Source organism: Sapajus apella, unplaced genomic scaffold, assembly GCF_009761245.1.
Source record: "Sapajus apella isolate SASKATOON/1434 unplaced genomic scaffold, GSC_monkey_1.0 scaffold22, whole genome shotgun sequence".
NCBI classification, from domain to species: Eukaryota; Metazoa; Chordata; class Mammalia; order Primates; family Cebidae; genus Sapajus; species Sapajus apella.
In genome coordinates this window covers 9152678-9167856 of record NW_022436962.1, presented here as the reverse complement: position 1 = coordinate 9167856, position 15179 = coordinate 9152678, and the positions used below count along the sequence as shown (strand labels likewise).

Sequence of the window (15179 nt, the reverse complement as noted above, 5' to 3'; positions counted from 1 at the left end):
GTTTTCCACGCTGCACCGGGAGCGTGAATCCTGCTGCCTTTCCGCAAAGGTCCCCGGAGGTGGCTCTGTCCAATTTAAGCAGAGAGAATGAGGCTCTGCAATGGTATCAAAGGGGGACCTCTGGGGGCAGTGCCAGGGAGAGTCCAGAGCCCTGTCCTGGGGCAGAGGCCAAGCAGGAGTAGCATGAGGTGGGTGGGGAGTGGAGGGGAACCTTGGCACCAGGGCTGGAGTGTCACCTTGCCAAGCTATGGGTGAAGTGTCCTGCCCCTCCCTACCTGGCCTTAATGGTGAGGTGCTGTGTGTCTTGGGGGCCAACGCAGAAACCATGTTCTGGCTGTCACAGGAGGAGGGCTACACAGGACCCACCAACCCCATGGCTACCCAGGGGAAGGGACAGCCTGTGTTAGCTGACCTGGAGCTGCCGACGGTGGAGCCCGGCCCTGGGAATCAGCCAAGCCGCAGGCCACCTCCGGCACCCTGCACCGCCACAGAGCTGGCCCTCACACCTTCCTTCCACCTCACTTCCAATCCCGCCCCGGCAGCTGGGGCTACTGACAAACCCCAGAGGAGCTGTGCAAGAGGGGCGCCCTCCACACCTCTGCAAACTCCATCACTCCTCTCCCCACGGGGCGGTGGGTGGGGGAAGCAGGTGGAAACGGGTTTTATCCTCTCACAGGGATGAGTGGTGACCAACAAATAAGCCAGAAGTCACCTTCAGTCTCTGGAGAGAGTTTTCCAGGGAGAGCTGCGGGGGAGGGAGGGAGGCAGCTCTTCGGCCAAGGCGGGGCGCTGCCGGCGGAGCTGGGAGGGGTGGTCGCGGCCCGGGAGGCGGGGGCGACGGGCAGCCCCATGGGGCTGGGGCCGAGGCTGGGTGGCGGGGCGGAGGGAAGGGTCGGCCCGGCGCGGGTGGGCGCCGGGGCTCGCGGGGCGGGGGCGCACGGGCGCGGCACTCACGTCCTCTTGAAGACGCCCCCGAGGGCGCTGCCCAGCAGGAGGCAGAGCTGCTGCGAGAAGAAGACCCAGGAGATCTGGGGCAGCGAGCTGTGCGTCTGGCAGCGCAGGTCCAGCAGCGTGGGCCCCAGGAAGGCGATGCACAGGCCGAAGCTGAAGAAGACGCTCCAGTAGGTGAGCGTGGGCTGCAGGTTGCGGCGGAGCAGCCCCGACACGCGGCCGTCGCAGCCCATGGCCCCGGCTGGCGGGCTCGCGGCTCTGGTCCCGGCGAGCCCGGTGTCCGAGTGCAGCCCGCGGGAGGGCCGGCCGGGCTGTGGAGGCCCGCGGCCGGGAGGGAGGGGCGGGGAGGGGCCGCCCCGGCGAGGGGCCCCGCCCTCGGGCCCGGGCGGCGGCGGGGGCGCCTCTGCGGCGGGTGGGCAGCGCGTCCGCTCCCGCGCCTTCCCTGTGCGGTGCCAGGCGCCGGCCTCCCCCTCCTACCCGAGCGCACATGCTCGCCCACCCCCGGCTGCGGAGACCAACCGGGAGCCGCGCTGCCCCCCGCCCGCCCCACCAGCCTCCGGATGCAGCCCCCAGGGACTGAGGGGCGCGAGCGCCCATTTTAGGACCCGGCAAATGGAGAGCCCGAGACGTCCTGTGCCTCCAGAGGGAGGCTAGGTGCCCTCTCCCCGCGCCCGGGCTGTGGCGGTGGAGGAAACCCGGACCCCTCACGCTTTAAACCTAGGCGCTTCCCAGATAGACCTCGAGGGTCTAACGGCACCCCTTTTCCCCCCGAACAGAAGGCAAAATCTTGTTGTACATACGTTTCCTCTCGGGAGAGTATTCTTGCATGGCTTTCATTAGAACCCCAAGAGGCTAATCACGTTGCCCTTTAGAAGGAGAACCCTAGAAACTTGCCATCTTCCCACACTAAACTCCCTGGGAGGGCCTGAGAGTCCCAGCCTCAACCCATCCCAGCCCTGGCCAGGTGCGAGGAGGTGGAGGATGACGCTGATCTGTGCTGTTTCTCTTTCTCTTTCTAACTAGTTGGAGGAGGGCAGAGAGGGAAGGGCCGTGTCCTGGAGAAACCCCGGGAGGAATTCTGAAATCATCTCCTAGAAAAAACATGTATAAAAGAGTTCTGGGGAAAATTCTTTCTTCGAGGGATAAAGCCTTGGCAATGGGTAGGGGGTTGATTAATGTCTTGGCTGGGTATTGTTCGAGGAACCTGCAGCTGACCTAGGCTGTCCCTTCGTTAGGTGGCCTTGGGCTGGCTGGTGGGTTCTGAGTGGTATGGCTCCTGAGGGAGCCAGGATCTGGCCCCTGGAGGCAGAACAGTAAGGCCCTGTGGTGCCACCTCTGCCCAGATGTTCTGTTAGTGACAGGAGCCATGACATCATGTCCACGAGCCCACCAGGGGGACCAGGGCTGAAAAGACTGAGGAGGTACATGGGCAGGTGTCCCCAAGACAACTTGGCATGAGGTGGGGCAATCAACTTCTCTTGCAGGTACTGGTCCCATCTCACAGCAGCACCCCTGCCTCTGCTCTGTCCCTCCCTGGACAGTGAGCCCCAGAGATGGGGGAGTCCCAGGGTCCCGTGGCCCACCACTCTGTGAGTAATGACAAGTGCCTATTTAACAGTGATGTTGGGGGGCCTGCACAGTAATTGTAATAAACTAAAAAGCTACCCTCTTGGGGGGAAAAAAATCACCAAACAAATCATAACCACCAGTTTTTGACTGAGTCTTCTCTGCCACTCACGGAACTCCGGGAACCATAGAAGCTCAGTCCTGTTCTTGACTGACACCTCTAGTGCTGAGGACTTTGCATATTTCCAGGGGACCTGCTTGCAGCCTGGATGAGCTCTGGTTGTAGAAAGGGCCTCAGGCTACATTGAAATGTTCCTTCCTATAACTGCTTCCCACGGCCCCACACAGAAAAAATCTAATTGTTCTGCCATGTAAGTCCTTCACACCCCAAATGACCTTGCCCCAGTGATTATGCTTCTCTAGTCCAAACACCTGAAATCCTTCCATAATTTCCTTAAATGGTGTTCCCCAACTGCAGCACGCTACTGGCTCAGCTCCTCCAGCTACAGTGACAATGACCCTGGCACAAAGAGGTAGCCCCCAGTGCCGGAGGTACGGGAAGCATTCTGAAGCTTGATCTAGTTGGTGGTTACACAGGTGTAAATTTATGTAAAAATTTATGGGCTATACACTTAAGATTTGTGCATTTTTGTGTGTGTAAGTTAAAATACTTTGAGGGTCTAACAGCAGCCCTCTTTTTCCCAGAACAGAAGGCAAAATCTTGTATATACAGTTCTTCTTTGGTAAGTAGTTGTGCATGGCTTTCATTAGAACCCCAAGAGTTTAATCACATTGACCTTTAGAAGGAGAACCCTAGAAATCTGCCATCTCCCTCACACTAAGCACCTAGGTTTAAAGGGTAAGGGGTTCGGGTTTCCTTCACCCCCACAGCCCGGGTACAAGGAGAGGACCCTTAGCCCCTTTATCTCTCTGGAGATATGTCTCCAAGATGTCTCGGGCTCTCCATTTGCCAGGCTTTATGATAGCAAAGTAAAAATAAAGGGAGGCACTTCACCATGAATATAATACTCAGCCCCTTTATAGTTCTGGTAGTATAGAAGGTCCTTGGGTTGAAATAAGCATATATAGAAACAAGTACAGCCATCTCTCCATATCCCACGTCCTGTGGGGGGATTGATTCCAGGAGCGCCTCCAGTTAAATACCAGTATCTGAAGATGCTCAAGTCCCTGATATAAAACGGCATAGTATTTGCATATAACCTACATCTATCAGCCTGTACACTTTAAATCATCTCTGGATTACTTGTAATACCGAATGCAATGTAAATGCTGCGTAAATAGTTGTTACACTGTATTGTTTAGGGAATGACAAGAAAAAAGTCTGTATATGTTCAGTACAGATGAATTTTTTTTCCAAATATTTTGATGTACAGTTGGTTGAATTTACAGATGCAGAACCCACAGAGACAGAAGGCCAATTATAGAGCAGTGAGGTATGTTCTGTAATGGGGCGGTTTGAGGGCCTGGAGAGCTAAGTGTCTATTTCTGCCTGGGAAGGCTTCATGGAAGAGGTGGCTTCTGAGTGGGGTCTGAAAGATGAGTCTATATGTGAAAAGATTTTGCTTATTTTTGCTTTCTTCATCTCTTTCTCTGTCTTTTCTATTTTCCAGCATCACACACTATCCACCTCCTTTAGGCATCTTTCCCAGATGAATTAATTCTATTAAATTCTCATTTCCAGCAAGACTTTCATCCATTCCTATACTGCTATCCCATCTTCACAGGGCCAGGTATTACATTTTATGGACTGTTCCTCCAGCGCCTTACAGGAGCCAGTTAAACCACGAGTTTCTAAGGGCTGGGAGCATGTCTATTGACCTGTGTTCTCACTCTCTCCACCCTTCTCACACGTCTCACATAAAAGAATGCCTTGCAGATAGCTAGTACTGGATGAATAGTTGGTAAAGTGAATTGTTTGTCCAAAAATTCTACAATTACTTTTTATATACATGACATATACATACATGTGTATGTCACATCTCCCCATTACAAGTTCCCCAAGGGCAGAGGCTATCCAGTCTTTCCTTTGCGCTGTGTATTCAAATGCCCTTCTTGGTTGGGCACCTTGTGCTGTATTCTCTCTCTTTTTTTTTTTTTGGTCTTTAGGTTCTAGGGTACATGTGCAGATCATGTAGGACTATTGCTTAGGTACATACATGGCAAAGTGGTTTGCTGCCCCCATCACCTATATCTGGCATTTCTCCCCATGTTATCCCTCCCCAACTTCCCCCCACCCCCCCATCCCTCCCCTTGCCCCACCTTGTGCTTATTCTTAAATTTGAAGGACAAAACCTTGGATGCTTCTTTAACTCCTCTCTGATTTCCCCCCTTATAAATTGGAAGGGAATTATCCCCCTCCCTCACAAGACATGGAAAGTGATTTGAGACTCCCAAATATGGAAAGATTGCATTAATTGGAATAAAGGATCTGTAGGAGTAAAGGGTTCTCAAGCTCTTGGAGACTGAAATCTATTTATTGCCTCAAGGGTTTCCTCTCCAGAAGTCTTTTTCTGACCTTTCTAGCCTCCCTCCTTGGGGCTCCCAACCTATGCTAGTGCTGATTCCCTGTTTAGTACCGCTCTTTCGAGGCAAGGACCACAGGGTTGGTTCATCCCTGGGTGCCTGGATTTCTGACTCCTTGGTGAGAGGTGTTTGCACTACACCAAACTCTTGTGCTTCTTTTTTTTTTTTTTTTTTTTTTGAGACACAGTCTCACTCTGCCACCCAGGCTGGAGTACAATGGCACAATCTCAGCTCACTTCAACCTCTGCCTCCCAGGTTCAAGCAATTCTCTTGCTTCAGCCTTCTGAGTAGCTGGGATTATAGGCACACACCACCACGCCTGGCTAATTTTTGTATTTTTAATAGAGACAGGGTTTCACCATGTTGGCCCATGGTGATCCACCCATCTCAGCCTCCCAAAGTCCTGGGATTACGGGCATGAGCCACCGCACCCAGCTGAACTTTTGTGCTTATACCTGAAAGTTGAGAAGCCCTGCAGATCTTGGACCCCCCAGAGGTAGAGAATCTGTGTTGGAGAAACACACAGGAGAAGGTAAACAAGGAAATAAGAGCAAGATACCCTTACCACTGTCCTTTTACATGCATCACAGCTGCAGAAATTCCTTAGTATATAAAACCATGTTGTACGTTTTATTTTTGTTGCTGTTTCTGTTAGAATTGAAAACCTTAAATATTTAAACAAGGTATAAAGAAAAGAGGCCCGATTCTCGTTAGCTGAGCAGGGAGTCACTGGGTCTTGGGCTTGATTTCATGCTTAGCAGGATCCTCTTAGTGACCTGGGGCTGCCCTCTGTCCCTAGGGCCTTCTGGTCTCTGCTTTGCAGTTTCTGCAGAGGCCAGGCAGGAGCAGTAGAGTGAAGGCTCCAGCTCAAGGTGATTAAGCACATCCTGCAGTTCCTCTGGTCATTATGGGTCATGAAGCCACCCCTCCCTCATCTCCAGATTTTGTCTTGTCACTCCCTCTATGGCTGTCCTGCTGGCCAGAGTGTGGGGGTGGACTGGCAGGCTCTGTCTGAGGTTGGCCTGGGGTGGATGGCAGATAGTTTGGTGCCAAGGACTATACCTGGATGGCCCAGCCATCCTAAGGCACATGAATGCAAACAGCAGAGGTGGGTGTGTGTATAAAGGGCCTCCTTTACCAAATATCCGGATGAGCTACTTAGTGCTAGTCTGCCTGGAGGGTAAGGGGAGTGGTCACACAGGTGCCAAGAAAGGGAGGGACAGGAGGAGGTGAGATGACCAGGAAGCATCTTAGAGTTACACCAGTTGCCATAAACACCTGGGGAGGTGTTGCCTAGCGTCTGGTATTTAGTTGGTGTTTACTAAGTGCTAGTGCTTAAAGTGCTAGCTGAAGCTAGTCTGAGAGTTGGAAGGACTCTGAAATTAGTGCAACCTCCCACTCGGAAATGGGATTCCACTTACAGCATCCCTGCAGGTAGCCACCTGGCCTCAGCTTGAGCACGCCTAGGCTTGGAATCAGAGGATCTAGCCCAGGCTGTGAGATCGCTGAGCAACTGAGCCTCAGTTTCCTCCTTTCTTAAATGGGGTGAATAAGAACTCCTCTACTGTGAGAAAATGTAGACAGTGTGTAACACAGGAGCTGGTGCACCAGGTTTCCAATAAATTCTGATGGTTATTGTTATTATTAACAACAGCACAAACTGCTGTCTTCATTTTGTGCACTAGAACAGTAGCTGGCAAAGCGTGTCCCTGGACCACGAGCAGCAGCATTTCCGGGGAAATTGTTAGAAATTCAGACTCTTGGTCCTGCCACAGACCAGCTGAATTAGAAACTCAAGGGGTGAAGCTCAGTAACCTGTTTTTTTTGTTTGTTTTTGTTTTGTTTTTTCGAGACAGAGTCTTCCTCTATTGCCCAGGTGGGAGCGCAGTGGGGTGATCTTGGCTCACTTCAGCCTCTGCCTCCTGGGTTCAAGTGACTCTCCTGCCTCAGCCTCCTGAGTAGCTGGGATTACAGGCACTCACCACCATACCTGGCTAACTGTGTTTTGGTAGAGATGAGTTTTCATCACGTTGGCCAGGCTGGTCTCTAACTCCTGACCTCTAGTGATCCGCCCACCTTAGCCTCTGGAACAGCTGGGATTACAGGCTACCACACCTGGCAATAAGCTGTGTTTTAACCAGCCCTCCAGGGGAATGAGATGCAGCTACAGTTTGAGAATTACTGCTTTAGAGCCACAAAGCAAAAGTCTAATTCCCATTCTACAGAGAGCCATTCACTATTTAAAGACACTCTATGTTCTTCCAAAGTCTTATTCCTGACATAATCATCTTCCTTCAACCATCTCTTATTTACCAAGTCCTCCCTTGCTATTCTTTTTTATTTTGAGATGGAGTCTCGCTCTGTCACCTAGGCTGGAGTGCAGTGGTGTGATCTTGGCTCACTGAAGCCTCTGCCTCCTGGGTTCAAGCAATTCTCCTGGCTGAGCCTCCCGAATAGTTGGGACTACAGGCACATGCCACCAAACTCAGCTAATTTTTTGTATATTTAGTAGAGACGGGGTTTCACCGTGTTAACCAGGATGGTCTCGATCTCCCGACCTTGTGATCCACCCGCCTTGGCCTTCCAAGTGCTGGGATTATAGGCGTGAGCCACCAAGCCTGGTCTCCCTTGCTGTTCTGATCTCACCATCATGCCATGTTCTCATGGTCAGCAGCCCTCTCAAAAAAGGTGGCTCCCAGCACTGCACTCAGGGCTCCCTGGTGGTCTGAGCAGTGCACAGTGGAACGGGCTTGCTGCCTCCTCTTCTCTAGAAATTCTGACAACTACTATTCAGTGCCCGCCTCGTGCCAAGCACATGACATATAGTAGTTTTTAGTTTACTTTTTTGATTGAAGTTAAGCTTACATATATTAAAGTGCACAAATCTTAAATAACTTGAAGAATCTGGATGGTGGTCACATAGGTGTACACATCTATGTGACCACCATCCGGATCAAGATATAAAACATTTCCAGCACCGGTGCCAAAAACAGTAGTGTACTTGCTCCACATTATGTCAGTGAGACCAGTAGTTCATTCTTTTCATTGCTATGTGGTGTTCCATTACATGGATATACCATAATATATTTTTCTCACCTACTATTGATGGACATTCAGATTGTTTTTAGTTTGCAGCTACAATAAAGCTACTCTAAACATTTGTGTGCTTATTTTTTGGTAGACAGGAACTCCCATTCTATTCAGTTTATGTCCAGAAATGAAATTGCTATGTTACAGATAGGTTTGGCTTTAGCAGATGCTGCAAGACAGTTGTCCAAAGTGATTGTTCCAGTATACACTCCTACTAGAGTTTTAGTTTCTCATCCTTATCAACACTTGGCATTGTCAGTCTTCCTCTCCCCTCCCCTCCCTCCCCTTCCTTCCCCTTCTTCTCTCCTCCCTTCCTCTGTAGGGGTACTAGTATCTCAAAGGTTTTCATTTACATTTCCCTCATAACAAATATGGTTCAGTATCTCATCATATGCTTATTGGCAATTTGCACATCCTCTTTTTAAAAATATCCCTTTGAATCTTCTGTCTACTTTTAGAATTGGGTTGTCTATCTCTTTGAAATTTATGTAGGAGTTCTTGATATATGCTGGATATGAGTTCTTTGTCTGTTCCATGCATTGTAAATAACTTTTCCTTGTTTGTACTTATATATATATTTTTCCTTTTATCTTTAGTTGACACAGAACAATTGTACTTAGTTATGGGGTACAGAGGTTTTTTTTATCTGCACAGTCTGAGGACCGGGAGTAATGTTCTGATACAGGTTTAATATATGTAATGATCAAATCAGGGCAATTAGCATATCTATCACCTCAAATATTTATTTGTGTGTGTGTGTGTTGTGAACATTCAAAATCCTCTTTTCTAGCTATTCAAAAATGTACTCTAAATTACTGTAAGCCATGTTCACCCTCCAGTGCTACAGAACCCTAGAACATATTCCTGCCATCGAGCTGTAACTTTGTATCTGTTAACCATCCTCCCCCATCCGCCCGTCCCCCACCCTTATAAATCTCTAATAACCACAATCCTATCTTTACTTCTATGAGCTCAATGTTTGAAGCTCCCACATGTGAGTGTGATTATGCTACATTTATGTTTCTGTGCCTGAACTTATTTCACTTAATAGAATGCCTTCCAGCCTTATCATGCTGCTGTGAATGACAGAATTTCATTATTTTTCATGTTTGAATAGTATTCCATTATGTATATAAACCACATTTTCTTTATCCATTCATCTGTTGACATCCATTTAGGTTGAATCCATATCTTGGCTATTGTGAATAGAGCTTCAGTAAACATGAGGATGCAGATACCTCTTTGACATACTGAGTTTTTCTTTGGATACTCAGTAGTGGGATTGCTGGATTGTATGGTAGCTAGATCTATTTTCAGTTTTTAAAGACACCTCCATACTATTTCCTATACTATGCCTGTAATCCCAGCACTTTGGGAGGCCAGGGTGGGTAGATCACCTGAGGTCGGGAGTTCAAGACCAGCCTGACCAACATGGAGAAACCCCATCTCTACTAAAAATACAAAAATTAGCCAGGCATGGTGGCATATGCCCATAATCCCAGCTACTTGGGGGGCTGAGGCAGGAGAATTGCTTGAACCCAGGAGGCAGAGGTTGCAGTGAGCTGAGATCCTGCCATTGTGCTCTAGCCTGGACGACAAGAATGAAACTCCATCTCAAAAAAAAAAAAAAAAGTTCCCTTTTTCTACATCCTTACCAGCATTTAAAAAAAAATCTTTTTAATGACAGCCATTCTTGTTGGGGTGAGATTATATCTTATTGCAGTTTTGATTTGTGTTTTCTTGATGATTGGTGATACTGAGCATTTTTCCTTATATTTGTTGTCCATTTGTATGTATCCTTCTGAAAAATGTCTGCTGTTTTAGATCCTTTACCCACTTTTAAATTTTGTTGTTGTTGTTGTCGAGTTGAGTTTCTTATATATTTTGGATATTAGTCCCCTGTTGGTGAATACTTTGCAAATGTTTTCCCCCTTTTACAGGTTGTCTCTTCATTTTGCTGATTGTTTCTTTCACTGTGCAGAAGCTTTTTTCATGTGAGATAGTCCCATTTGTCTATTTTTGTTTTTGTTGCCTGTGCTTTTGAAGTCTTACAGATAAAATCATTGCCTAGACCAATGTCCTGAAGCATTTTCCCTATGTTTTCTTCCAGTAGTTTTACAGTTTTGTTTCTTATGTTTGAGTCTGTAATCCATTGAATTGACTTTTATACATGGTGCAAGATGAGAGTCTAATTTCATTATTCTGCATATGAATATATAATTTTTCCAGCACCATTTATTCAAGAGACTATCCTTTCCCAGGATATGTTCTTGGCAACTTTGTTGCAAATCAGTTGGCTGAAAGTACATGGATTTATTTCTGGGTTTTCTATTCTGTACAATTGTTCTATGTGTCTATATTTATACCAATACCAAGCTGTTTTGGTTACTATAGCTCTGTAATATATTTTGAAGTCAGTGTGATGCCTCCAGCATTTTTTTTTCCTCAGGATTGCTTTGGCTACTCAGGGTCTTTTGTGGTTCCATATGAATTTTAGGATTGTTTTTATATTTCTGTGAAGAATGTTATTGGTATTTTGATACAGATTATATTGGGTTTGTAGATTGCTTTGGGTAGTGTGGTCTTCTTGTTCCTCTCTTTTTTTTTTTTTTGAGATGGAGTCCCACTCTGTCACCCAGCCTGGAGTGCGGTAGTGCAGTCTCGGCTCACTGCAACCTCTGCCTTCTGGGTTCAAGCGATTCTCTCCTGCCTCAGCTTCCAAGTAGCTGGGATAACAGGCACCTGCCACCACACCTGGCTTATTTTTTTGCATTTTTTTAGTAGAGATGGGGTTTCACCGTGTTGGTCAGCCTGGTCTCCAACTCCCAACCTTGGTGATTCAGCTGCCTCAGCCTCCCAAAGTGCTGGGATTACAGGTGTGAGCCACCATGCCCGGCCAGGATGTCTTCATTTTTAAAGTGTCTCTTTAGTTTCTTCCAGCACTGTTTTGCAGTTTTCATTGTAGAGATCTTTTACCTCCTTAGTTAAATTTATTCCTAGGTATTTCGTTGTAGCTACTATAAATGAGGTTGCTTTCTTGATTTCTTTTTCAGCTAGTTCATTATTGGCATATGGAAATGCTACTGGTTTTTGCATGTTGATTTTGTACCTGCAACTTCACTTAAGTTGTCTATCAGTTCCAAGAGTTTGTTGTTGTTGCTGTTTTTGGTGGAGTCTTTTAGGTTTAGTTTTTTTTTTTTTTCTTTTTTTGGTGGAGTCTGTTTTTCAATTTGGCTATCCTTTATTCCTTTCTTTTGCCTAATTGCTCTGGCTAGGACTTCCAGTACTAGTTGAATAAGAGTAGTGAGAGTAGCCATCTTTATTTTGTTCTAGTTCTTCGAGGAAATGCTGTCAACTTTTCTTCATTCAGTATGATGTGAACTGTGGGTTTGTCATATATGGCCTTTATTGTGTTGAGGTATGTTTCTTCTAAACCTATGTTGAGAGTTTTTATCATGAAAATATGTAGAGTTTTATTAAATCCTTTTTCTGTACCTATTGAGATGATCATATGGTTTTTGTCCTTTATTCTGTTGATGTGATGTATCATGTTTATTGAATTGCAAGTGTTGAATGATTCTTGCATTCCTTGAATAAATCTCACATGATCATGGTGTATCATTACTTTTATGATGCGTTGTTGGGTTCTGTTTCATAATATCTTGTTGAGGATTTTTGCATCTGTGTTCATCAGGGATATTGGCCTGTAGTTATCTTTTTCTGTTTTGTCCTTGTCTGGTTTTTGATATCAGGAATCAAATGCTGTACTTGTAGAATGAGTTTGGAAGAATTCCTTCCTCTTTAATTATTTTGGAATGACCTGAGAAGAATTGGTGTTAGTCTCTCCTCTCCTCCTCTTCCCTCCCCTCCCTCCCCTCCCCTCCCCTCCCCTCCCCTCCCCTCTCCTCTCCCCTCCTTCCCCTCTTCTCTCCTCTCCTTTTTTGACAGGGCCTGGCTCTGTAACCCAGGCTGAATGCAATGGCATGATTGGTACAATCTTCTTGCCTGTTATTGGTCTCTTTAGGTTTTCTTTTTGGCTCAATCTTGGTAGGTTATATATATTCAGGAATTTATCCGTTTCCTCTAGGTTTTTCAGTTTGTTGGCAAACAATTGTTCATAATAGTTTCTAATGATTCTTTGTATTTCTGTGGTGTGAATTATGTTCCCCTTTTCATTTCTGATTTTTTTTTTTTAAGACATGAAGCCTTGTTTTGTTGCCCAGGCTGGAGTGCAGTGGCTATTCACAGGCACCATCATCATGCACTGTAGCCTCGAACTCCTGGCCTCAAGAGATTTTCCTTTCTCAGCCTACAAAGTTGCTGGAACTATAGGCATGTACCACTGGGCCTGGCTTCTGATTTTATTTATTTGGATGTTCTCTTTTTCTTAGTCTAGCTAATGATTTGTCAATTTATCCTTAGAAAAAAACAAGTTTTCTTTTTTTCATCTATTGGTACTACTTTTAGTCTCTATTTTGTTTAGTTCTGCTCTGATCTTTATTGTTTCTTTGCTTCTACTAATTTTGGGTTTGATTTGTTTTTGCTTTTCTGGTTCCACGAGGGGCATCATTGGGTTGTTTATTTGAAATCTTCTGCTTTTTGGATATAAATATTTATTGCTATAAATGTCTCTCCTAGTATTGCTTTTATTGCATTCCGTGGGTGTTGGTATGTTGTGTTTGCATTTTCATGTTTTTTGATTTCTGTTTTGTTTTGTTTTGTTTTTGAGACAGAGTCTTGCTCTGTCACCAGGAGCCAGACTGGAGTGCGGTGGCGCAATCATGGCTCACTGCAATCTTCACCTCCCAGGTTCAAACTATTCTCCTGCCTCAGCCTCCTGAGTAGCTGGGACTACAGGTGCATGCCACCACGCCCAGCTGATTTTTGTAGTTTTTTAGTAGAGACGGTGTTTCACCATCCTGGCCAGGATGATCTTGATCTCTTGACCCCTTGATCCACCCGCCTCAGCCTCCCAAAGTGCTGGGATTACAGGCGCGAGCCACCGAGCCTGGCCTCCATTTTCATGTTTTAAGAAATTTTTTGATTTCCTTTTTGATTTCTTCATTGACCCAGCGGTTATTCAAGTATGTATTATTTAATTTCCATGTATTTGTATAGTTTCCAGGGGTCTTTTTGTTATTATTTCTAGTTTTACTCCATTGTAGTATGAGAAAATACTTGATATGGTTTCAATTTTTTTTTTCATAGAGATGGGGTCTCACTCTGTGTGTCCCAGACTGGTCTCGAGCTCCTGGGCTCAGGCGATCCTCCTGCCTCCTAAAGTGTTGGGATTACTGACATGAGCCACCATAGCCAGCCTGATTTTTTAATATTTGTTAAGATATTGTTTTGTGGCCTACCATATGGTCTATCATGGAAAATGTTCCATGCATATGCATTAACTGTAATCTTCACAACAGTCCTGTGAGGTAGGCATTATTATCTCTATTTTTAGTTATTTAGTTTTTAGATGGAGTCTCGCTCTGTCGCCTGGCTGGAGTGCAGTGGCACGATCTCGACTCACAGCAACCTCCGCCTTCCAGGCTCAAGTGATTCTCCTGCCTCAGCCTCCCAAGTAGCTAGGACTACAGGCATGCACCACCACACCCAGCTAATTTTTGTATTTTTAGTAGAGACAGGGTTTCACTGTTGGCCAGGCTGGTCTCAATCTCTTGACCTCGTGATCTGCTTGCCTCGGCCTCCCAAAATGCTGGGATTACAGGCATGAACCACCGCACCTGGCCCTATTATCCCTATTTTATGGATAAGAAAACAGGCTCAGGAAAGCAGAAAGCCACACAGCATAAGTAGCAAAGCTGAGTTTTGAGCCCAGGTTGCCTGACTCCGAAGTCTGGATCCTTCCCACGAGAATGTCTGCCTCTCACATTCAACTCCAATGCACACACTTAAGACTAGTGCATAAGCTGATAGCTGTTAACAATTTCCCCCGCAGGAAATGCAGTTGAAACAAGCCTTCCTATCTTGTCTATGAGCAGCTGATTCTTTGAATCTAAGTAAAGGACTTGATACATGTGGAATAACAAAAAGAACCTGGACCTTGGAGTGAGACAGGCTTAGACTTGGGTTCTGGCCACACATTTGGCTGTGCCAACTCAAGGCAGCTACCTCGACATTATAAGGCTGGTTTTCTTCAACTGTAAAATATCGATGTAGGATTACATGACAACACATGCGGAGCCTCTGGTAAAACACTCAGGGTAACACTGCTCACACTTCTTAGTTGCCTTCCCCCGCTCCAGAGTGTCAATTAAGTTTGGTTTGAGTTCCTCTTGCCCACTTTGGCCCCGCATTCGGTCATGTAGCAAGAGGCTATTCTTCCAGCTGTTCTGAAGTAAGCATGGCACCTCACAATTCATACAGGATAGTTAGTAATAGTCATCCAAATTACTGAGAAAAATATTGACCACAATGTACCACTCTCCCACCCAACTTTTTCCTGATTAACCTTTCCTTTGGGACTCAGCTAAGTTATTCATTCTGTTGGGAGTGCTCTGCCCACCCGGAGCTGTCCCAGGTGCCTGTTGTGTGTCCTCTGCGTCTCCTCACCACCTTCCCTTGTGATGACCAGCTGAGGTGTCTGTAACCCAGATCAATACTGGATCAGCTCCTCGAGGGTGGAGATTGGGTCACACAATTATCCTTATATCTTAGAGCACAACACCTGCCTGGCACACAGCAGGCGTTCAGAAAATATTAGCCACACAAAAACGTGTTTAAGTATTAGAACCTTGAGTTGATGAAACTCTGAGGCAAGAAATAGTATTTTTAGAGGATTTCATGAAAAGTATACAATTTATCAATTTCATCAGTCATTCTCAGATTTGGCTGTATATTAAAATCCCCTGGAAACACAAAAAGTCAGAATCTCTGATTGGTGTAGTCCTGTGTTGGTATTTTGCAAAAGTTCCCAGGGCTTCCTAATGTGCAGCTAGGGCTGGAAACCACTGCTCCAGAAAGTCCACATTTTACCACTGGAGAACTGCCTGTATATCCTGTACTGTTTAGGC

General features: G+C 46.2%; 1 protein-coding gene and 1 long non-coding RNA gene across 7 annotated transcripts in view; one reads left to right on the top strand and one right to left on the bottom strand.

Annotated features, from left to right (window-relative positions):
- MFSD4A (major facilitator superfamily domain containing 4A) overlaps window positions 1–1275 on the bottom strand; it is a 34413-nt gene extending 33138 nt beyond the window's left edge. Inside the window, exon 1 of one of the 3 annotated variants that reach the window (XM_032288971.1) lies at window positions 955–1275. In XM_032288971.1, the coding sequence (XP_032144862.1) occupies window positions 955–1184 (230 nt within the window). In that variant the 5' untranslated portion in view covers window positions 1185–1275. The remainder of the gene's footprint in view (window positions 1–954) is intronic. The other 2 variants (XM_032288972.1, XM_032288970.1) reach the window with 2 other exon arrangements.
- Window positions 1045–15179, top strand: part of LOC116558788 — a 56233-nt gene continuing 42098 nt past the window's right edge. For all 4 annotated transcript variants that reach the window (XR_004272169.1, XR_004272168.1, XR_004272170.1 and 1 more), the window contains exons 1-2: window positions 1045–1125; window positions 2436–2540. This is a non-coding gene — a long non-coding RNA (uncharacterized LOC116558788). The remainder of the gene's footprint in view (window positions 1126–2435; window positions 2541–15179) is intronic.